The sequence below is a fragment of the Melozone crissalis genome, unplaced genomic scaffold (genome assembly GCF_028551555.1).
Source record: "Melozone crissalis strain CALT ecotype California unplaced genomic scaffold, PUWL_Pcris_2 ptg000004l_1, whole genome shotgun sequence".
NCBI lineage: Eukaryota > Metazoa > Chordata > Aves > Passeriformes > Passerellidae > Melozone > Melozone crissalis.
Genome location: NW_026535782.1, coordinates 41,576,022 through 41,598,571, shown reverse-complemented (window position 1 = coordinate 41,598,571; position 22,550 = coordinate 41,576,022). Strand labels below are relative to the sequence as shown.

The window sequence follows — 22,550 nt, the reverse complement described above, 5'->3', positions numbered from 1 at the left end:
GGAATTTCAGACTCGGGACAAGTGGAGCACAGCTCGCTGTGCACGTAGCAGTCTCCCCACAAACTCCTGGATGCTGATCCAGAGAAGAGAGTCAAGGAGGTGCAATCTCCACTAAGCCTTTGTGAGTCTTGCTGTGGTGCCAGCCAGCAAAAGGAAGGAGTATAGTGTTTAATAACAACCATGGCACAGGCGCCTATTTATTTACTCTTCTGTTTCAGGACAGCAAAGACCTGTCACCTCAGACTAACCTGCAGCTGACACAGTGAGAAATGGAAAACACTCTCTTGTAATCTCCATCACATAAACAATTAGTTGTCTTTGCACAACTAATTTTTAAGCAGTTCCTGCTTTTTATGGGAAAAAAAAAAAAGCCAAAACCAAAGAACAAATCAAATCAAAACAAAAAACAACCTAAAAGGTAGTATGGTTGAATCAGAGACATTTTGGTAAATCGTGTTGGTATTTTTTGAAGGATACCACTCCTCACGAAAAGACTTCTACTATACAGCTCTTGAGCACTGTATCACAAAATGATATGTATTTTAATATCTGCCCCTGTTTTTACTCCTCTTTTGCATGTAGGTGGTAACTGTTTTTCAGCAAAACAAGATGTAGGTGAGAGGGAAAGCATCAGGATTTTGTTCCTAAAGAGCCGAGCACTCAAAGGTTTATTACGAGAGCTTGTAGCAGTTTATGCCACATGAGAAACACTGCTGGGAAATTTATCAAAGAATGTATCATGAGGTGGGCTATTTAGGGACTGAAATTACATAGGAAGGACTGGCAAGAGAGATGTGTGCAGTCGCAATTAATGCTAAATATAAGGTGTCATATCTTTATCTAACGCACAGCCTGCACTGCCTCGCAAAGGAAAGTTAAGCAATTAGGCCCAAATAACCAGATTATCCGTGGGAGGTGTTTGAAGACAGATTTAAAACACTATAATAGGGTTGGGGGAGGGTTACAACAAGAGGTAATATTTCCTGATAGGTTAGTTTACATCCTTTGGAAAACATTCTGGAACCGGACCAGAGAGTAAGCAAGGCCTTAAGCAGGCCTTGGCCTGGGACAACACCCACAGAGAGGTGAAAAGTAAAGAGAGCCAACCCTGCTGTGCACACGCAGCCCCTCCAGCAGGTAATCCCAGGAACAAAACAAACCCAGCGACAAACAGCACAGTTCTCTGTGGGTTTGCAGCTGCCTCAGCACAATTCAGAATAAGCCTTCCCTTTTCCTGTTTCTCTTGAGCCAGTGCTAAGGGCAGAGAGGAAAACCTGTGCCCAAACAATAATGACTCTCTTTTGGAATGGAAACTGGAATTCACTCCTTGGTCCCAGAAGGGCAGGGCCAGGTGCAAGTCTTTTCCCCACTCTGCCTGACAAGTTTCTTCTTCTCCAGTCCCGAAGGGTTGGATTGACTCTGTGGCAGAGAGGGCAGTTTGTTTGCACAGCTCTTTCCACTCCTCTGAGGTGAGGCTGTCAGCAGGAGGATCAGGGGAAATCAAAAAGAACTGAATCATCTGGCCTTATAAAAACTCCAGTTCAGGAAAAGACTTGGTTGGAATGTACTGATGTGAGAATGGGGAGTGGGGATGCCATGGGACATGTACTTGCTTTGGAAAGGGGTCTCTCTCACCTTCTGCAAAGCTCCTTGCCTGTTTATTCTATCAACACACAAACAACATTTTATCTTCTAGAGTGAGAGGTGGGGACTAAACATTTCATCACAACAAAGTGAAAATAATCTCTGCTGCCTTTACTTGGATGTGGGAAATACTCACTTGCTTTTAAATACAAAACTATACATATATTTGTGAACCTACTGTTGCTTTCATGTGGGAGCCTTAGGTGAACACAAAAGACTGCATTGTGCAGCTCCAAATGAACAGAGCATCCAGGATTAAAGAGATTTTATTTAGCCCCACATGAAATAGCAGAGCTGATGGCAGCCTCTGGTACAGGAAAAAAAAATACAACCAACAAGTAATTTAGTGAGGATTGGAACTAAGAAAGTCACATCTCCTGTATATTTGTATATTGTGGCTGATTGACCGTGGTGTCTAAGATGGCAAAAAATTAATTTGAAGCTCTTCCTCCAGATCAAGCACTTATTAGCATTCTCAATTTTATGGAATATCTGAAATCTAATAAGGCATGAACCCACATTGTAACTTGCACTGTTGGGGACTGTGATAGAGTCTGTTTTTGCCATCAGGCCTGTTATTTTTCATAAATCTGTAGGGATGTAATTACACTTCTGCCAAACTTGTTTGAAATCAGACAGTGGGCTCAGAAGTTTATTAGAGACATGGACAGACAGGCAGACAGGTGCAGACACCATGACCACGTATGTCTCATTTCCATCAGAAATAAGGCTAAAAGAACTTACATGGAAATTAATTTTTAAAGGAGACTTGATAGGCAGAGGAGTAGACCTTTGCAAAGTGTAATTTCAAATTTTAAGTGAATTTCATGCTAGGAAAAGCTATGGAAGACTGTCTGGAATACTAAAAGTATCTCTTTTACCTAAAGGAGAGGAACAGCACAGGATGAGCTGTGGTGGCCCACCTGATCCTTGTTTTTTTAAACTAACTCACACTGAGGGCAGGTGATTACTTAGAGGAAACAAAGAACAGCTTCAGAGGTTCTGTCCCCTATAGTTTTTCTGCATGTGAGCACTTAGGGGCTAATCACAGATGTAAAGTGCTGTAAATGCCTCTGAATGTTTGTATTTCACCACTGCCTTTTACTTTGTTTGTATTTCACCACTGCCTTTGACTTTGTCCTTGTTTCCTTGCTCATACCTTGCCAGCTCTGTCCCTGGACTGCAGTGGGGAAGCTCTGCTCTTTACCCTTTTTGTGCAATCCGCAGTGGGGCCGGAATCTTGATTAGGGCCCCTAGAAAGGATCACATACCTCGCAAAAATCGTACTTTAACATTACATCCCCCAGTCTCCGGTGGGATGGGTGTGGCTATTTATTCATAGACTGTTTTATTCCGAACTCTGACACCAGCCTGCTGGGCAGCCTCTGGCACATCACTCTGTCATCTTCCCCTCTGTAAGCTGGCTACCCCACACCCCTTGCTCTTCTGGAGTCGCTGAGCTGCCAGAGGATTCAGAGAGGGCTGGCTACCAGCTCTCTGGAGCCAACAGGCCACCGCCTGTGGCCACCATGGTGCACTGCCCACCTCCCTGGCCCAGCTGTGTCCCCCCCTTCCTCATGAGCATCCCTCAGGTGGCTGCCAAGTTTGAAAAAGGGGGGCAAAAAGTCTTAAGTAGACTTTTGCATTTGCACCCCAAAATACACCTGGGAGCTAGGCCTGGTTCTCCTCCAAGGACTGCGGTCAGGACACTGATGCCAGCCATACCAGGATGTTGCTCTAAATCTGGATTCTTTCACCCAGTGGGGAAGCTGATCCACACACAGGGCTGAGATACTCTATTTTATTTCATATCTGCACAAAGATGGGTGAGAAGTGGTAAATCCACAAAGCGAGGAAATGTATTTATACATACATACATACACAATGCATACATATGCAAGCATATTTATACAATCCTATTCAGGCAATATTTGCATAATGAATCTACATCACTACCTGGCTCAGCTACTACTGCCTTCTCTTTCCCCACCTCAGTTTAAAGGCACAGGGTATTCCAAATTCAGGTGTTCAGTGGGTGAGGGTCTCCGCACAGAGGTGCGGTTTTCCCATTTCAATGCACCAAGTTCTCTCTTAGCATACGATTTCACAAGTCAGTTAAAGATTTCTATCTCGCATCCCTCGAAGCTGGTTTAGGCCGCCACATAACCTGGCTCTTTATCTCACATCGCATCCCGCACCTCTTAGGTCAGGTTGTTCTCCTTTTCACAGAAATTGTCCTCCCCGCAACTCGCGCCCCGTGCCCGGGGCCCACGCAGGAGCCGGGCAGAGGGGCCGGGCGGCGGGGACAGCCGTGTCCCCGGGGCCCGGGGGAGCGGCCGCCCCACCCGTCGGGGCGGGCTCGGGCAGGCCAGGTGAGGCGGTCCCGGCCCTGCCTCTCCAGCTCCCGCCGCAGCCTCCTGCCCTCGCTCCCGGCCGGCGCTGCGCTGGGGCTGCCGGCGGCATGGCGGAGTCCCAGGTGCTGCTGCTGGACGAGCTGCACGTCAACGAGAAGGTGACGGAGGCCCAGGCCCGCTTCTACTACAGCGAGGAGCAGCGCCGAGCCCTGGAGGCGCTGGTGACCCGCGGCGAGGCCGCGTACCGGGAGGCGCTGAGGAAGGAGCAGCTCCGCGATTTCCTCTCCGGCCGGGAGCTGCAGGACCTGAGGGGCGGCTGGCGGGGCTACGACGACCCCCGGGAGGGCGGCAAGGTGGCGCGGGGGCCCGGCGGCGAGACCCTCTCGCTGGCCTACTGGCCCGAGTGCTCGGACACCGAGGTGCCCCCGCTGGACTTAGGCTGGACCGACAAGACGTTCTACCGCGGCATCAGCCGGGTGTCCCTCTTCACGCACCCGCGCAAGGAGGAGAGCGCGCCGCACCTGAAGGAGGTGGTGCGGGACATGATCCAGCAGGCGCAGAAGGTACGGAGCGGCCTCGACGGGCCGGGCCAGCCCTGCCGCCCTCAGCCGGGCCGAGGGTCTGGCTCGGGGCATGGGGTGCAAGGCGGGCGAGAGCCCTCGCTCTGGCCTTGTAATGGTCGGCGTCCATCAGGCAGGGCTTTCCCTGCGCCTCGTTGCCAGTCGCGTCACGCTTTGCCGAAGCTGATGCCTGTGATGGGGTGAAACCTCTTCACACCCTCTCCACCTCCCCTCAGCTGGGATTCTGTACCTGTGGTTCGCCTTGTCCTGTCCCGGCCTCATTCCCGCGTTCACAGGTCGTGATGCTGTTACAGCCACCCCTACCTGGTGTGTGCAGGTGTCCCTAGTTACAGACAGGGCAGCGTGTTCGTTATGGGATGGTGTTTTTGGGGTTTATTTTTTGTGGTCTCAACACCCGTCCAGGCCGAGCTGCAAGTAGACAAAGTGTAGGCAATATGAGGCTGCTCCTCCCGTTTATCTTTCCCTGGAAATGACTGCTGGTGGTGACAGGGCACCTCTGGCAAGGAAGCAAACCAGCCATGACGTGCCAAGAGCTTGCTTTGAACAGGTGGGAGCAATCACGAGGTTTTTCGTCACCCACTCCGGATGTGGGTGAAGTTCCCAGAGAAGACCACTCAGGAAAAGATCTCCGTCAGAGCTGACACACCCCTTGGGTAAAGGGGAGAACAGCGTAAGAAACTTCATTGCTGCGCTTAGTTTTGCAGCTTTCTGGTTTTTCTGCTTTATAATTCAGCAGTCATTTCCTCCTCCACTTGTTCCCCTTTGCCAGCACACACTATATGCACCACTTTTACAGACTTGTTCAAACTGAATCTGCCGGGAAACAGAAAACTTTCCAGAGAGGCATTAATCTGGTGGGTGATCTTCTTAGCTCCCTGCTCTCAGAAATTGTGCACACCCTGTAATTCTGTTCAGTGACTGGTGTGATCAGTCACTTAGAAGCTGTAGTCCTTACGCTCTGATGTAGTGCAACTTCACCTCCTCCTTGGGCTGCTACAAAGCTTTCTAGAGACTGTTCAAGAACTGGGAAAGTTTGTTTCTTTCCCAGAAAGAAAGGCCATAGTTGTGCCTGGCACCTAGAAATAATTAAATCCTTTGTAGATTTTTATTTTTTCACTGACTGGACAAACTGTGCCCCTCCCAGCCCGAAGCTGGTTTCATGTTTAACAGCCATTTGAGTGTTTAATGGTCCTTTTCATAGATAACTATGCCTATTGTGTTCAACTGAGCTCACCCTGGCAAAAAACACTCCAGGTAGCAGCTTTTTTAGTCAGCAAATGAGAGTGGGGGATTGTTGGGTTTGTTTTTTCCTGAGAGGGGGTCTGAACAGATACTGGTAATATGTGGCACAAGTCTGTGGGTGGCTTATCATGAGTATTTTACAAACATATGTTAATTAAGCTACTTAGCTGCAATGACATTAGCAAGCATTAACTTGCCAATCTTAAAATTCCTGTGAAGAGCTAGGCACACCTATGGGCCCTACAGATAAGTTTATTATCCATAGGATTGGAAGAGAAATGGAGAAAACCTCTTGCAGGGGTAGACACTCATGCTCTGACTTGCTGTGCTTGGGAACACTCCTGGCTGTGACAAGGGTTTGAGATGGCAAACACAACAACAGGCGTTGCCCATGGGAAGTTTTGGCTGCTGTTCTCAATGGTCCCCAGTCTTGGAAAGGAGCCTGGACTGACCCAAGGCCCCACAGCCTGGAGGGAGCCATCCCTTCACACTGCACAGCCGGTACAGACAATTAATGGTTTGTCCAGGATAGGGTGTCGTTTCTGCAGTTGTTACACTCATTGCAAATGGTGGGGATGGAGAGAAAAGAAGTTCCTGCTTCTGCTGTCCATTCTCTATGTGGAAGTTCTTACTTCAAATGAGTATTATTTGGCATCCTTTCTCCTAAATAGCTCATCCATACCACTGTGTGTGGGGGGACAGGGAGCATAACAGGCCTGAGTTAATGCATGAACTGTTCATGACTTTATTTATGGTTTGCCTGTATATGGGGTTGTTCAGAAACAGAGTGGTACAAGTTCACTGTATTTTAATTTTTAGAGATTCTGGTAACATTCCTGCTGGGAAGGGAGAACCAAGCCAGGACCTGAAATCCTGCCTAGTAGAAGTTACTGTGGGACTTAGTATGAGGTAGCTCCAGCACAGTTCACCTCCATCAGGAACTTACATGTTAATGATGAGCATAAATACAACGTCAGCTCTTTTTCTTTCTCTAACGAAGGGAAGCTGGTGTAAGCACTGTTGACAGAAGGAGCCTGACAGAGCAGATGTGTTGGTTGTTGTCGGCTGTACAAGCAGGGACTCAGCAGAGATTCAGCAGATGCAGTGGGGGATGTTTACTGTGGCATCACTTTCCCAAAAGCCATTTGTTCAAGGGCATTTTTCACAGGAAAGAGGTCTCTGGGGAGAATTATTCCCTCTTCCTTAGGGGGCTCCTGCAAGAGAGCTGCACCTTTTCCAAGCATCAAGTGAAGAAAGTCCTACAGTGTGCTTCAGTATTTAGCTCCATTCACACCTGTATATGCCATCCCCAGCGCAGATGGGCTTATTGCTGTGATTCCCAGCACCTGGGAAATTAAAATTTAGACAGCTCTAGTCCCAGGATACTGTCAGCATGGCAGCTCTGACCTGGCAAGCTGATGTTATGCAGAGGGACTAGAAAAACAGTAGTTTCCTCCATTGATAACCTTTAAAATGTTGAGAAGAATAACTCAGGCAGAAAAATTAATTGGTATTTCTAATGGTGTAAAAGATACATGTTTTGTCTTTCTCTCCCTTTCTATAAGATCAGCATTAAAGTTACCCGTAACCTTCTTGGTTTTGTTGTTACTCATCCTATAAATGTTCAGGCTTGTCTCTCACGTCAGTGAAACTTTTTGTTTTATGTAAAATCTATGCCTGGAAAGAAGGATTAGTTTTATACCAGAAAAACAATACATGCGAAGAGAGGGAATGATCATTTTGCCTTCAAATCTTGAATACACTCCAGTCCCTTTTTGAGAAATATGAGGTGTTTATGTTTGAGCCCAATAAATCATTCCTTGAGAAGCCAGCCTGAGAGCAGATTTTCACAGGGATTTGGGGGAAAAAAAAGGAAAATAGAATTCTTGTTTTCTACACTATGCATCATGGTTGAGGATGCAAGCCCTTATTCCTCTGCACATTCACTCTTCCATTAGACACCTTCAGGTTAAGTGTTAAAGTTGTGTTTTCAGTGGTTTTTTTCAATATATTTTCAGTGTTCTTCATTTAAGTGAGTCCTTACAGAGACAATGGAAGTTTCTTAAAACAGAGGAAAAACTAGGTATTTGGCTTTGGCATTCCTCATGCTGCTCAAATAAGTCAGTTTCATCTGGAAGAAGGAGAACTCTCATAGACATTTACTAAGTTCCTTCCAAAGTGCAGCAGCTAACTCGGAAAATTACAATTATTGGTAGTGCTTGGGCATGTACCTCCCTGTACTTTGTTCTCCCTATGGAGGCTTCTCCTCCATTATCTGGTATCGGTGCTCTCCTTTATTTTGCACCAGTAGGGCTGGCCTTCCTTTCAGTTCCTAATATTTATTCAGTTGTCTGTCTACCATCTTGTTGTTTGCAGATTATTGCAGTGGTCATGGATTTGTTTACGGACCGGGACATCTTCCGCGATATCGTCGATGCAGCATACAAGCGCTGGATCCCCGTCTATATCATCCTGGATGAGGAGGGAGTCAGGCTCTTCCTGGAAATGTGCAGATGCCTTGACCTCAGCGACTTGCAGATCCGGGTAAGGTATTCAGTGCTAAACCATTATCTCCTGCAGGTCATTGGCCTTTTGCAGTTGCAGTGAATCTTGGAACTTGCTTGGACCAGCAAACACATCTCTTCCTCTGTACCACAACACTAAAAGTGATGGAACATAGAGGGATAACAGTGTGGCTTTATAATACAGAAGGAAAGAAAAAGGAAAGATTTGGATTTTTTTGCCTTTCACCCAAGACAGGGATCTGTGCAGTTTCCTGGCACTTATGACCTCAAAATTCCTGTTTGAGGAGAAAATTATCAGAGAAAATTGCTGTAGGTCTTCTATGTGAGGATTCAAACTGGAATTCAAACTGGAGTTCCAGGTAGCTCTTGGAGTTGTCTGCATGGATCCCTCTTACAGGACACACACATTCTGTGAAAATCAAGACTTTCCTTCCCAACAGTGATCATCCGGGAGTGAATGAGCTTGTAGTCCTCCTCTAGGATGACTTAAAGGAGAATTTAAGGGATTGAGGGCCACAGTGTGCCTTCATATAGTGCATGCAGCACAGCAGAGTAGTCAGTCTAGCTTGGCTGGCAGAAGCAGCCTCAGAGGGATCTCGCTCCATTACATACAGACTGAAATAATTTGTATATTTCTTGTTAGTATTGTATTCTTTCCTTTCCCCCCCATCTTTTTAGCCACTGTTGCTACTACAGACTTGTTCTAAATCCTGAAAAAAGTTGCTGGGTTGGAAACAACCTATGGGATGCCAGACTCACTCGTTTGTGATTCTCTTGTTCTGTACAGCGGCAGTGGAAAAAGTGCTTTTTGTCTGGAGGATGGGTGGATTTTCCTTAAACACTCAATTTATAGTTAAAAAAACCCCAAAACACAACCAAAACTCAAAAAGCTCTGAAGATTATAGAGTCTCATCCTAATCATTTTAGGGGAGCTATCTTAAATCTGGATGAAAATTACCTGCATATATCTGAAGAGTTCTCCTGTGAACTACCACTCTGCTCTGAGTTTCATCAAAAAAGACATCCAGCTGAGAAGTTTTCCCTTTTTTTCCAAAACAGTGGTGGAAGTTCCTTCCCTCTGGTGTCTTTGAAAGCAAGACACAGACCTCATTATAACAGACATGTTTCAAGTGCCAGTGGTATTTTGTCTCCTAGGCTTGTGTCTCTTTGGTACATAACTGTGAAATCACAGCAGTAGTTCCATCTGCTGTGGTACCAGTTTCCCAGTACTGTTCTTACTGTGTCATCATGTACAGCAATGATGTGTTCAGTGCTACAATATTTTAACTCCTGGACAGAGGGAATGAAAAGATGTCCTGGCATTTTAGAAAGAGCTGTGTTGCTATTGGAGAGCTGAGTTCCTTTCAGTCTGTTTTTTCTGTCTCTAAAGCAATCCCCTTCTGCTCATCCTCTTATCCTTCTACACAGGCTTGACACTCCTAAACCAGTGATCCCAGTGATGTGCTGCAGCAATGCCTAGGTCCTGCAGCAGTCTAGTTGTATGGCTCTCTCTAAGGAGGTGCAGGTTGAATGGGTGCAATCAAAAGAAGGAGAAAATGTTTCTGTGTCCCTTCTATGATTCCATTCTTTCATGGCAGCCCATGCTGTGTTTTTCTTTAGACATCTTCAGTTAAAAATAGTACAAGCTGAGTTGAAGCAAGTCCACTGAGAAGAAATTTTTAACAACTTTTGACCTAGTTGTTCACTATTCTGCAAAGCTTCAGCCCACAGATTGCTATCCTTCAAATTTTCCCCCTCTTTTCCCAGGTATCTCATACTGGATCCTAAATTCCCCTGAAGGTTGTTATCTTTTTTTTTCCCAGTATGGCTTAGGTATTTTTTTAGTCTTGCTAAGGCCAACACAGTTAATTGCTGTATATGGTTCTATGGAATGACCAGGGAGATTCTTCATGGAATGGGGAAACAAGTCATTTGCCTCTCAAGGAAGGTGTTTTCTTAGTATCTCACCCAGAGGTGCCTTGGACATGCCTGTGCTGCTGCTTGGGTCAGTGTAACAGAAACCATCATGTCGGGATTTCCCTGGCGACAGGTTTTGGATACCCAAGGAAGCTCCAAAAGGTTAAGGTTTCCCCTTGAGGACTCCTCCCAGCCCTTCTTCTGTAATGTGCCAAGGGTTGAAGATCCAGATTTAAAGCTGGAAAGCAAGCTGGGCCTCCAGTCTTGTTCAGCAGAATCATTTTGTCCCACATTGTTTGATTGCAGAAGACACTGAAATTGCTGAGGAAACTTTCACCCATTTCTTATCTACTGTCTTTTTCCTGATATCTTCTTTGATATTTGAGTTTCTTCTACAGATTTTTAGCAACAGGGAAAATGTTTTCTCCTTTTTGAATTAGCATTTTGCTTTATTCAAGAAGATTTTTACCAGTTTTCACCAGACATAGTTTGCCAGCAAAGGAGTTGCATACTCTTCTTTCCTGCCCTTCTGCCCACCTTTCCTTTGGAATGCTTGTGTGAGGTACAGAGGATGGCTTCTTTTCTCAGGAAGTTGCAGCCACATGAGATATAACTCTAAGGTTTAGAGACAAGTTCTGATCCCAGGGGGAGAGAGATGATGCACTACTGTGAACTGCAGGGTCACAATGTTTATTCTGTCTTCTGTCACCCCCAGATACTCATTTTGTTCTGTGTTTTCTGCCCTTTTGGTCCCGTTGCCCTGTTCATCCAATGCAAAGTGAATACTTCAACAGTACCAATACAGGGAGGTTTACAGTTAACACTGGTTTTTGTGCTTTGTCTCTGTGCAGCGATGGACATTTTCACAAAATTCCTGGCTATTGTATTCTTTTTGTAGAGATGGCAAGGTGTCATGATCTGCTGACAGTCTCATGGGAGGGAAACTGCTGTAGGAAGCATACCTCACCCTACAAAGAGTAAAAGTTCTTAACCAACTCCAAGCATTAAATGAGAAAACCTCTATTTTTGTCTGAAGGCCAGAGTTCACCAGAAATGTATTTAAACTCAATCATCAGAACATTCATGGGTTGTTCATAAGAGCATGTCTTGTGTGTGTGAGTCATATGGCTTCCTGAGCCTACAGGACATGGTTTGTCAGACTTCTGTTATGTTTGACACAAGAGTGTTCTACAGAGATCACAGCGAATCAGAGTTCTCATAGATACTAAATTCATAGCCCCTCAGAAATTCCTCTTTTTGCAGGACCTGAGGGTGAATGTTCTCACCGGATTTTAGATAGGTGGTTTTTGTCTTCATGTTTCTGTTAACCCCGACCACAGTATCAGACACTCCTGCCCAAAGACAGAGAATTCTCCAAGCAAGGCCAGGGAATGATTTATCTGCAGGAAGTTCACCTTCACATTAATTTTTACATTCATTTTCCTAACATGTAAGAAGTTTTTCCTTTCACTTCAGAAAGTCTGAAAAGCTTCTGCCTAAGAAACTTTTGTATTTTCATTTTGGTATTTTATGGGTTTTGTCATTGACTCCTACCTGAGATGAGGGAGGGGTGGAATGTGATGTGAAGCAGTGCTGTTGGTTTTTTAATGGTCTGCTGGAGTATTCTTCTAGACTACTTGTGACCTTCTGAGATGGAAGCTTGCAAGGCTCTCTTTTTGTAAAGACACAGATAATACTCAGTAATTATCTTGGCTGACCATGCCCCAGCTAGCTGCATTCCATCCTGTTCTACCTGAATACTTGCAAGTTACACTATTTTGTCAGTAACCATGCCCTTTCTAAAACTGTCCAGGGCAAACAGAGGACTTCCCAGTTCTAAGAGGGAAGATGCACATAGGATTCTCTGGTGGAAGCAGTTGCAGCACCTCCCTTTAGGGTCTGTCTTGTGTATTCCCCCTTCTCAGCCCCAGTTTGTAAGCACTGTGGCTTAGGTCTGTCAAGTCAGTCACAGCATTACTTTGTAAATTGGGTCTGATTTAGCTTTCTGTGGATTCAGAGTGAGGTTTAAAAGTGTGACAATAAAGCAAGGAAGACCAGTTCCTTACTATTTGTATTAGGATGCTCTGTCAGGCTTGGCTGTTACCAGTCATATTGAGTTGTAGCCAGGGAGATGTTAGTCACTGCTTGTGGTGAGGAGTGGTGCAAGTCTGTGGAAAGGAAATATAGAAATTTAATGCAGACTGCATCTCCCATAAGCCAGGATATTACAGAACAAACCTTAAGCAGGCTTCTGCAACAATACAGATCTGGAGGTGTCACTTCTATCTGGTGAGCTAGCTGGTCCTCTACTCAAAATATTTGTTACTACTGTAACTCTAGTGCCGTCTGAAAATGCCTGCAATCTCACTTCATTTATATTTGTCTCTCCTCTTTTGTTATTGTGCAGTCTTTGGTACATGTTCTCGTTCTTCCTCTGTAGCTTGACTTAGCAGTCTACAAATGTTCCAAGATCCTTCAAGGCAGAAAATTGTATACAAATAACCTGTTAAGTGACTTGATGTTTATATGACTTTCTGCTTGTTTTCTGCATTTCAAGATGTATTAATGCACTCCTGTACCTATTTTATTCAAGGAGGTTTATGTGCTCAGCTGTTCAGCTCTATCCCCTCTGCGCCTTTCTAAGTGTTACATACAGCTCACTTACTGCAGAAATTCAAGTGTGCTTTCTTTCCACCAAAAGAAGGTGACAGAACATACAAGCACAATAAGATCCACACTGTTATGTGCTGGGAAGCTTTCTGCTCACACAGGCTGATGCTTCTTGATTCAAAGGAGTAATATCAGGTCAGAGCTGTTGACTGACTTCTTGTCTTGTGCTGTCAGCAAAGCATGATTTGGCAAATCCCACATCTAACATTAATCAGCAAGGAAAAAAATAATTCGGCTAAATTCAAATGTTATTTTAATTACTGGAAAGGGCACCATTTCTCCTGTGCTCTACCCAACCTGTCTTCAGCATCCCATACATATGACTCATTTGCTAGGCCTTGGGCAAGCCACTTCATCTTTTTCTGTCTTAGGCTACTCATCTTTAAAATGGGGTAATAATACTTTCAGCAGTGTTGGGAGCATTAATTAGCTAATGCCCACACAGGACTCCAGACAGATCAAGCAACAGCTGAATGCAAAACAGAGCTATCATCAGTTACTGTTAGTCAGAATTTGTATTTTGACTGCTGTATTCTAGTTGGGAAAATAGCAGCAGTTTCAAAAGGCAGGAGTTGTATTCAGAAAAAACAGCTTTTGAAAGAAATCTGCATTCTTATAATCACTTATTCCTGCATGCTGATTTCTATAGCCTATCAGTATTTAAGCTGTCGGTGAGGTTTATAGTAATAGGACTTAGCTCTTTGTGGGATCTGAGGCTGTGCTAGCATTAACCAAATCCTCCTGATTTTTCTGCTCTGCAGATGGGGAAGAATGAAACAAAGGTGAATTGACTTCCCCAGAACATCACAGGGAGCAGCATCAGAACTGCAATTATGCTTGGGACTATCTGACTCCCAACCCTGGATTTATGACTCCAGTTCGCAGTGCTTTTAGCTTTTCATTCTTAAGGAATCCTTACATAAAAATATGGTGGAATGAGGAAAATTGTCTAGATTTGTGTGTCAGAGTGACAAGATAATTTGCTCCAAACTTATACTGACATTCAATGTTTTTGGACTTGGCGGGAGGAGAGGGGGAATGTTTCATGTTAGACACTTTGGGAGTTCAGCCTTGTGCAGCCAGGACCCATGAGCAGAGTAGCACTCAGTCCAGTGTGCAAACATATCCTTATAGTATGCACAGGCACTCATCTATTGTTGAAAATCATGTAACCCTAACTTGGTGGTTTTTCTGTGTCTGGTAGTACTTTGTTTCATTACTTGTAGGTTTGCTGACAAAAGGGTGTGAGATGTGAGATTTGGGGAGAAGTATTCTCTTTCTAACTACTTCCATTCATTTTATGAAAAGATTCTCCTTCCTCATCTTCAGAAATTTTGCTTTGCTGATCTATTCAGGACATTAGTAGAGACACTTATCTGAAAGCATTGTCTTGCCAGTGGCTCAAGTGAATAGCTGAAGACAGCAGGCAGGGTTTTGATGATGCTGACCCCTTGGACAGCTATAAACTGTCCAAGATGGAGAGGAGTGACCTGTGTAGACAGGAGATGACAACAGGGCTTACAGCACTATGTTTTCCTTTGCAGCCCTTCTGGTGGCTGATACAAAATGAGCTGTAGTCCCAGAAGTAGTGAGACAATGTGAGTGACATCTTAACACTTGGAGCTGGCAATTATGTAATTTTCTGCCCTGTTTATTGTGACATTTTGTCTTTTCACCTCCCTGTTAGAATGTCCGCATACGCTCTGTGACAGGAGTTGGGTTCTACATGCCATCAGGGAAGATCAAAGGCACACTGGCATCCCGGTTCCTGATGGTGGATGGAGAAAAGGTGGCCACTGGATCATACAGGTGGGTCACTCTTGTTTAAGGCATTAATTTAAAGATTATTTTGCTTGAGAGTCTTCTTCACTTGTCACCCCCCTTCTATCCCAGCTTCTGTAATCTGTGTGGCGTCTGTAGAAATTGGAGTGGGACAGCAGAGAAGGTGGCATAGAGCCCTCCTTCAGAGAATGGAACATACCCATGCTGGCAGACCTTTTCAGAGGGCTAGAGACAGTTCCACACTGCGTCAGGAAGGGGTCTACAAGGACTCCCCACCAGTCCCTGTACTCAGTTCTCTTCAGTGAGGTTTTCAGTCCAGAGACTCTTCCTGTTGATTCAGTGCTGCTTTAGAGTTTCATGGCCTTTTCTCCCAAATCTGGTCTACATGTCTAAAGAAGAGCAATAATGTTGTGTCATGTACCTATTGGGGCCCATCTGGCCAAGGATATAAGGGCAAATGGCATAATGCTACATATTCCCCTGTAGTGTCTTAGGTTTTGTTAGGTGGGCTGGGTCAAGTATGCACTCCAAAATCTAATGTCGGTTCTGTTTCCTCCTCTCAGCTTCACATGGACTTCATCTCACATTGACAGAAACATCCTGCTAGTCTTGACAGGACAGCACGTGGAGATGTTTGACATTGAGTTTCGTGAGCTCTACGCCATCTCAGAGGAAGTTAATTTATACAAGGAACTGGGCATTGCTAACCCATTCCTCCATGGAATTGGGAAGCCAGGCTTTCATTCCTCCACCGTGGCTCGGAAGTTCATTAACCCAAAGTATGGTTTAGTAGCAGGGGCAACCCGTGGTGATATGATGCTCTGGGCTTCACGGCACAGGCAAGACCATCAGGGAAACATGGAAAAGGAGGAAACAAGTGAGTCAAAGAAACGGTTAAATCAGTTCCTGAATGACTTAGTCACATTGGAGCAAGTGTTCCCAGAAATAGATCCACCTCTGGAGAACTTGAACAAGCTGAATCGGAGCCCCCAGAAACTGTTGTCCCGGCTCCACATGGACCTGAAAAATAAATCCAAATCCAGAGAGTCCATCCGTGACATAAAGAAGGAAGATGCACAGAGCAATGCAAAGCAAGGGAAGCGGTTTGCCAGCGGGCTTTTCAGTCGCAAGGCCAAGCGCTCTCCAGGCTCAAGCATCGAGGCCAATTCTTTTGCCAGTGAAGGACATTCAGGAGAAGACCTTGGGAACATGAAACTGGAATATGAGAGGCTCAGCATTGGCCATGCTAGTGTTCGGAGCGCTGGAGGCAACTCAGGTAAAACCCTTTACAGCATCCTCTGCTTTCTGTGTCCCTTGCTCTGAGCTTGGCTGATTGATGCAAGCATACCCACTATAGGCACCTGTGAGTAGATCCTCTCATTCTGAATCAAAATGAGCAAAAACAAAGGGTAGAAGTTGTATCAAAAGATACAGGCAATATAAGTTGGAAGCAATTTAATGACAGTCTTACTGTAAGGTTGGTACTTCTCATGTGGATGTTTCTCATACTTTTGAGCAGCAAAGGGAGAGAAAGGTGAACATTGCCTTGTGTAAAACAGTGCTCAGTCCATGAAGTGCATTTGCCTAATAAACAGCAGCACTGTGTTCTCTATGGTAGTGGCTGGCAGGCTACAGACAGATTTTCAGTGTAATTCCTTCCTTTCCTCATTAGAGTTTAGGCAGGTATATTTCCTGTGACAAATTCCTGGTGGGGAAAAGAGGAAAATGACTTTATGTTGAGGTGAGGGCACAAGGATTGAAGGAAAGGGTGCAAATCTTTTTAATTTGCTCCTTTGCCACCTTCTGAAATGGAGGAGAAGGTCATGAAAATAGAAGCTACAAAGAAATAGGTCACTAGATCTCAACTTTTCTTTGTTTGCTAATGCATGATTGATATTTTCATTAAGTCCTTCAAAGGCTTCAGTCAGTTGAAGACACAAATGATAAAGATTTCTAATGGGTTATGGGTTCATAGCTAACTCCCCAACATTTTACATGTTTTGTGAGAGTGAAGTAAATCTTTGGACTATTCATCCTGGTTGTCTTCCTCTCACTGAGCTGTTTTGGGTGTCAATACCTCCTGCACCATCAGGAAAATAAACTAATTGCAAGGAGAAAATTTCTCCTCCACTTGTCTGGCCAGTGCTCTGATGAATGCAAAATGCAGATGTAGAGAGACTGAATTGCTTTGCAGTTACCATGTTGTGAAATGGAAAGATGTTCTTTTGGGACCAAGAAGAAAAGCAAGGAATTGAGATGGCCAACAACAATGATTAATTAGGTTCCTGGAAATATTTCTGGCTAAATGAAGGACAGACTCAAAAATGCCAAATGAACAAAAGAAAGAGGAATTATAAGAAGGAATAGTTAATTTATTTAAGACTCTAGTAGATCCATTTTAGAATCTGCATTTGGCATTTGGGGAGGTAGAAGTAAACCCCGGTCTAAAGAGATCCTCTCTCCAAGTAAGTCTTGAGCACAGATATTATGTGCTGGTGGGCCCCATTCCTCAAAGCCAGGAAAAGCAAAATCGGTGAAGACCTGTGGGGAGATGTATGGGCATTTCCACTCGCAGGAATGGAGCTGAGTGCTTGCACTACCCTCTAGTGACAGAAGGAGAGAATCTCTGATTCATCAGCACTTCGCGTATCAGAGATTCTCACTGTCACCCGTTTCAGAGCAGCCAGCCTGGCCTTCCCACAATGTCCTGATGAAATCAGGCCCAGCTTAAGGCACGAGAGATTGATGTCTTTGGTGGACAGTGGGGCATTGCACCATCCAGGCAGCAAGAATGTCCCTGTTCCTCCTAAAACAGTGGATCTGTGCCAGACAGTCTAATGCTTGGTCTAGACCATTTCCACAAATACATTTCCATGCTATTATGTTCAGGTTTTATTTATTGCCGCTGTTACTTCCTGCAGACTGCCAGGTCTTTCAATAAGGGGGAAGGAAGAATTGAGAACAGGTTTAAGGAAGATGCTGAGGTCCAGCACACCAGGACCTTCCCCCTGTACCTTTTCTGACCTGATAAATCTTTCCAGTGAGTCCTTGCTAGTATTTTTGGTTTATGCAAATTGAAAATGCCTGTTCATGGTGGCACTGGGAGACTCCATAGCTTTTGAAGTAGGGTGTAAGTAGACTTTGTCCATCTGGTGGCATCAAAGGCTGAAGGAAGATCATGGATTGTGAGTTGCTTTTGAAATAAATTACCTTTTTGTGAGAGAACACTTCTCTAGTCTAATAGTCCCAAAGTGGCATGTGAACAGAGATGGTAGAAGGCACATTAGATAGATGGAGACTCATGAGGAACAGAAAAGGATTTAATAAAAAATTCTTAAACACAGCCATGGAATAGAGTCCCAGCCTCAGTATAAAGATAGGAAACACTTTGTTCTTGGGTAACTTTAGGGCTGACTTAGGTTTAAAAGTTTAAGCAAAACTTTGAGCAAAACTAGTAAAAACTGATGCTGTGATATTCTGGGTGACAGAAGGGAGGTAAGAAGTGGAAATGAAAGAGAGGGTACTTGGTATGCAGGCAGGTTAGGATGCAATTATTCAGAGCTTCACAGTTTGAAATAGCTGCCCTTAGCTTTTGTAAAGATTAAACAGCACACTTAAGCCCCATGGGCCTGCCTGTGCACACATCCTCCAAAGTCACTATTAATTCTTTAGCACCACAGAGACACATCCCACCTTGCAAATGCATGGAGAGACCAGATCCACACCTGAGTAGCTCATAGAGTAGTTGAAAGACATTATTCAAGCAGGCTGAAAGTCAGATTCACTCTTGTAGGAGCAAATGGTGATGAAGAGAATCTGAGCTGGGAAGGGAAATGATGGAAGTGTGTGCTGTGATGGAGTCTGAAAATCTGATGCAGCTTTTACAGGCTAGAAGAGGATTCCTATGAGTCAGAATTGGGAGTCTGGAAAATACAAGGGCTCCAGATAGAAAGTAATGTCCCAAACAAAGTATCTGAATTAACACCCTGAGGTGTTGTCCTAGCACATGGCAAGTTGTACATTGTCTTAAAAGGTTTTCTCAAACCACATTATGAACTTATCAGAATTTCACTGGATTTCACTGTTGCCTGCTGAGGAACATAAGAGCAGCTCTGAACCTGACCAGAATCTTGTTAATTTTAAGCTGGTGCTGGGCAGACTGTGGTCAGCAGAGACAGTGACTTCTGTGTGCAGTTTCTGGGAAACACTGCAAAAGTCTGAAAGCTGTGTGCCTTCAAAAGGTGCAGACTTTTTGGTTAGTGTTCTCCTTTGGAAGGAGCAAAGTGGGCTTGTTCAGAAGGGTCTGCTGTCCTGAGGTGCTCCATGCATCAACTTCATTCCTCATGAGCAGTGGTTGCAAAATACACACCCTTAGTAGAAGGATTTTGTGTTTCAGTTTTGTGTGTGTCTTGCAACAGGAAATGGAATTTACGCTGGGCACTGCAAAGGCATTGAAATAGCTGCTTGGTTATCACCAGCGTTTTTCAGCCAAAGTGAGATCATGGAAGGGTGGTAACTGGAATTTTCAGCCTCTTTTCTAAAGAGAGAAAGAGAGAAACATTGTTGGGTACATAAAAGGAGGATGTTTGCTCTAACTGTAGTGGGATATGTAGAAAAAGGTCAGAAGACAAGAGTAGAAAGTGACAGGAATAAAAGGGCTGGGAGTTGAAATTAAGCAGAGAAGCACAGACATATTTCAAAAAAAGCATGAGGGTCTTAAATGTGATACAGACAGGGAAGGAAAGAGGGATGGGGAGGAGATAGGAGTAATGATAACACTAACATGCAGGATATGTCAGAGGGGAACAGGTAGAATGGAATGCTATAGGGAGCTGTGGAGAGGAGGCAGTAGCACACAGAACAGCCACAGAAGTGAGGGCAGGGTGCAGTGCATCCTCCCAGGTGAACATCAAGGAGATGCAGTGTGGAAGAAAGTGGAGAGAAGGAGGGGGAGAAAAGAGAGCTCTTCTCTTCCCCATCACCTACAGGTAAGGGCAGCATTGATCAGATACCCTTCAGGCAAGAAAGTGACATTGAAAATTATTCACTTGGAGCCCAATTCAGAGGCAGTGCTTGAGTTGAATGCTCCCTAAACTTAGCAAGACTGAGACTTCTCAGCAGCATGTCACCATGACCTGTGGCAGTTTTCACTCTCTGTTTTCCCTCTGAACTGGCATCTGGCTCCAAGTGCTTGGGAGATGCACATGTACCTTCCTTCTGTACAAATACATGAGTGGGCCTGCCTGTGTTCAGAGTGATTCCAAGCTACGTGGCAGCCCCTGTCGGTCCCTGCTGCCCTGGGCCAGAGTCATGCAAGCTTTACTGAGCTCAGATGAGCTCCCTTACTTGCAAAGCCTCTGAACACACTTCTGTACAGTGCTTGAAACAGATATGCTGGGGCATCCAGATCAACATCTGGCTGTAATGATGGACACCAGACAGAAGTGCAAGCATTGAAAGGTACAGATACTGGGAGCAGAAGAAATTCATAGAGTAAGCAGTGCAAAAACCTAGGATTATAAAAAACTGGAGGCAGCATACTCTGCCACTTTAGTGAGACCTTGAGGCCTTGGGATTTGTCTTGCAAAGGCAGTGGTGGAAACACTGGCACTAGAGATGTTTGAAACAAAATGTGAAAAAAAACCTCTACTGAGAATGTGTGTGGGTATCAAATGAATGAGATGACCTTGGGTTTTCAGAGTTTTTTCCATACCTCACTCTTTGGAAAACTTCTCACCCAAGGCATGACCAGACTATTTATCAGTGCTAGCTAGGACCTAATGAAGCTGGACTGGGTACAAGGCAAAGCCTAGAAATATTTCTCCAGTGGTTTTCTCTACAATAAACTCTGCATTTGATCTTATTTTAATGTTTCTTCATTTCACTGCAGCAGGAAAAAAGCCATGAGAGCATGCAGAATAATGTAGATCTAACACAAGGTGCATAGTAAAAAATGAGAGTGAAGCATGAGTCCAAACTTTATCCAGAGCTTATTTACTTAACATTAACACTACTTTAACTTCTTTTCCTTCCAGGTAACCTGAATCCAAACTCCACTATGAGCGATAAAAACAAACAATCTACCTGCGTGTTATCTTGATTGGGAAGGATTGTCTGGAGAACTAAAGACTGAATCACAAGCTGCAACAGTAACTTCTTGATTGATTTTGAACCTACAGCCATATCCTCATGCAGTGATCTGTAAAGCCACTGCAGGTCCTGGATGCATCTGGCACCCCTGGCTAAAGCACATTTACTGGGTGATGAGCAGACTTTGGATAGTTGGTCCCTTAAATGAGGGTTAGTGATGAATGTATTAGTCCATATGTCTATGTGCACACATATTTTGTACATAAAAACAACTGTGATGACTGGTCTCAGAGCTTGCTCTGTGCCCAGAGAAATGCAGGAGATTTTCTGACTTACTTGTGCTGCTACTTCAGTCTGTCTGCAGACTTGGAATCACTGTGTTGCGTTGTTTACTCTACTGCACTGCAAAAATATATTGATCTGACTGGCTGTAAGGCTGAATCCAATAGCAGTGGCAAATTCTGGGTGAAATAAGGATGTTTACAGACAGTGGAGCAATCCTTTGTCCATAAGGAGTCTTCCTGTAGATTCTTGTTGTCACTGGCCCAGGCAGGAGAAGGGTTTAGCCAACAGTAGCCTACAGAGCAGTATCGGAACTGTTTCACCTCATAGATGTAGCAGTCGAACAAAGTGATTTAGCAAGAATGTGGCAAAGAGGAAAAATGGAATATAAGGGCAGTGTTTAACATGCACTTGAGACTGGGTCAGGAGAAATGCCTGATAAGGGGCCTGGGCAGGGTCTGGGAGCAATAACACAGACTTCAGGGGCTGTGGTCAAATCCTCGTTACTGCTAATGCAGCAATACTTTTACCATTCATGGAAACTGAATGATTAAGGAGCACATCTTTGAGGGTTGAAAGAGGAAGCAGAGGAGCATGCAAGCTTTTCAAATGCCCTTTTTTTTTTTTTAAGTTAACCTTTCCAGAATCTAAATCATGCTAAAATTGAGAGCTTTGATCCATAAGAAGCATTGTGTGCAGTCAGACCAAAGGCCATCTGATCTGCTGTTCTGCCTCTGAGAATAGCCTGTAACAGGTGATCACAGAAGCATAAAATACAAGGCTTGTATATACAGAGGTCGTTCTCTGACACCATTCTAGCAGTCTGTGGACTTTCTCAGCTTTCTGGCAGTTCCTTCTGGACCTGGTCTTAATGAATGTACTTGTCCTTTTCTAAAAATCCTTTTTTACTTTTGGCCTCTAAAGTGTTCTGTGGTAACAAACCCTAAATTCAATGCATGTACAAAAAAAGAACTGTTGTCAGGCTGTTTAATGGTTTCCTTGATGACTACCTCCTAGCTACTATGGGATCTGACTGGCATTTCTGTCCTCTTGTTCACTATCATTTTTCCACTTCTGCTCACTAACAGAGTGGATAAACAGATTGTTTTTGTCTCTACAGTGGGCAGATTGACATTTCACTCTGCTTTCTTGCCATTTAAATTACATATCCTGCTGTCATAAGTAAATCCTCTTGTGATACCTAAAAAAATTAGATCCTAGTTATTAGAAGAGACCCGAAAACTAACATGCCTACTTGCCAAAAAAATAGTTAAACATCAGAAAAACACAGGTTTAGTTTTCTTGCTTTTTGTTTAGAGAAACCATCTGGGTTTTTAGCTGCACAACAAATTCTCAGCAAAGGCAATTGATGCACTCCCAACACAGAAGCAGGTGATCGAAAGACTCTTTCAGGGGCTGGGATGCAGTAGAGGTTGTTACACTCCAACAGCTGTCTGTAGGTG

At 44.4% G+C, this 22,550-nt stretch overlaps 1 protein-coding gene across 1 annotated transcript; it reads left to right on the top strand.

The window, feature by feature from the left end:
• The first annotated feature begins 4,090 nt into the window (after positions 1 to 4,090).
• Positions 4,091 to 20,815, top strand: FAM83F (family with sequence similarity 83 member F). The gene is made up of 5 exons (XM_054279867.1): positions 4,091 to 4,561; positions 8,198 to 8,365; positions 14,621 to 14,742; positions 15,279 to 15,991; positions 20,751 to 20,815. The coding sequence occupies exons 1-5, from the start codon at positions 4,106 to 4,108 to the stop codon at positions 20,813 to 20,815; spliced, it is 1,524 nt and encodes a 507-aa protein (XP_054135842.1). The 5' UTR covers positions 4,091 to 4,105.
• The last annotated feature ends 1,735 nt before the right edge of the window (positions 20,816 to 22,550 follow it).

Bases quoted from the DNA above. Each gene is read 5' to 3' on its own strand.
- FAM83F (XM_054279867.1), top strand. From the start codon at position 4,106: ATGGCGGAGTCCCAGGTGCTGCTGCTGGACGAGCTGCACGTCAACGAG. The intron at 8,366-14,620 runs GTAAGGTATTCA...CCTCCCTGTTAG, and splicing joins TCAGCGACTTGCAGATCCGG to AATGTCCGCATACGCTCTGT. The intron at 14,743-15,278 runs GTGGGTCACTCT...TCCTCCTCTCAG, and splicing joins GTGGCCACTGGATCATACAG to CTTCACATGGACTTCATCTC.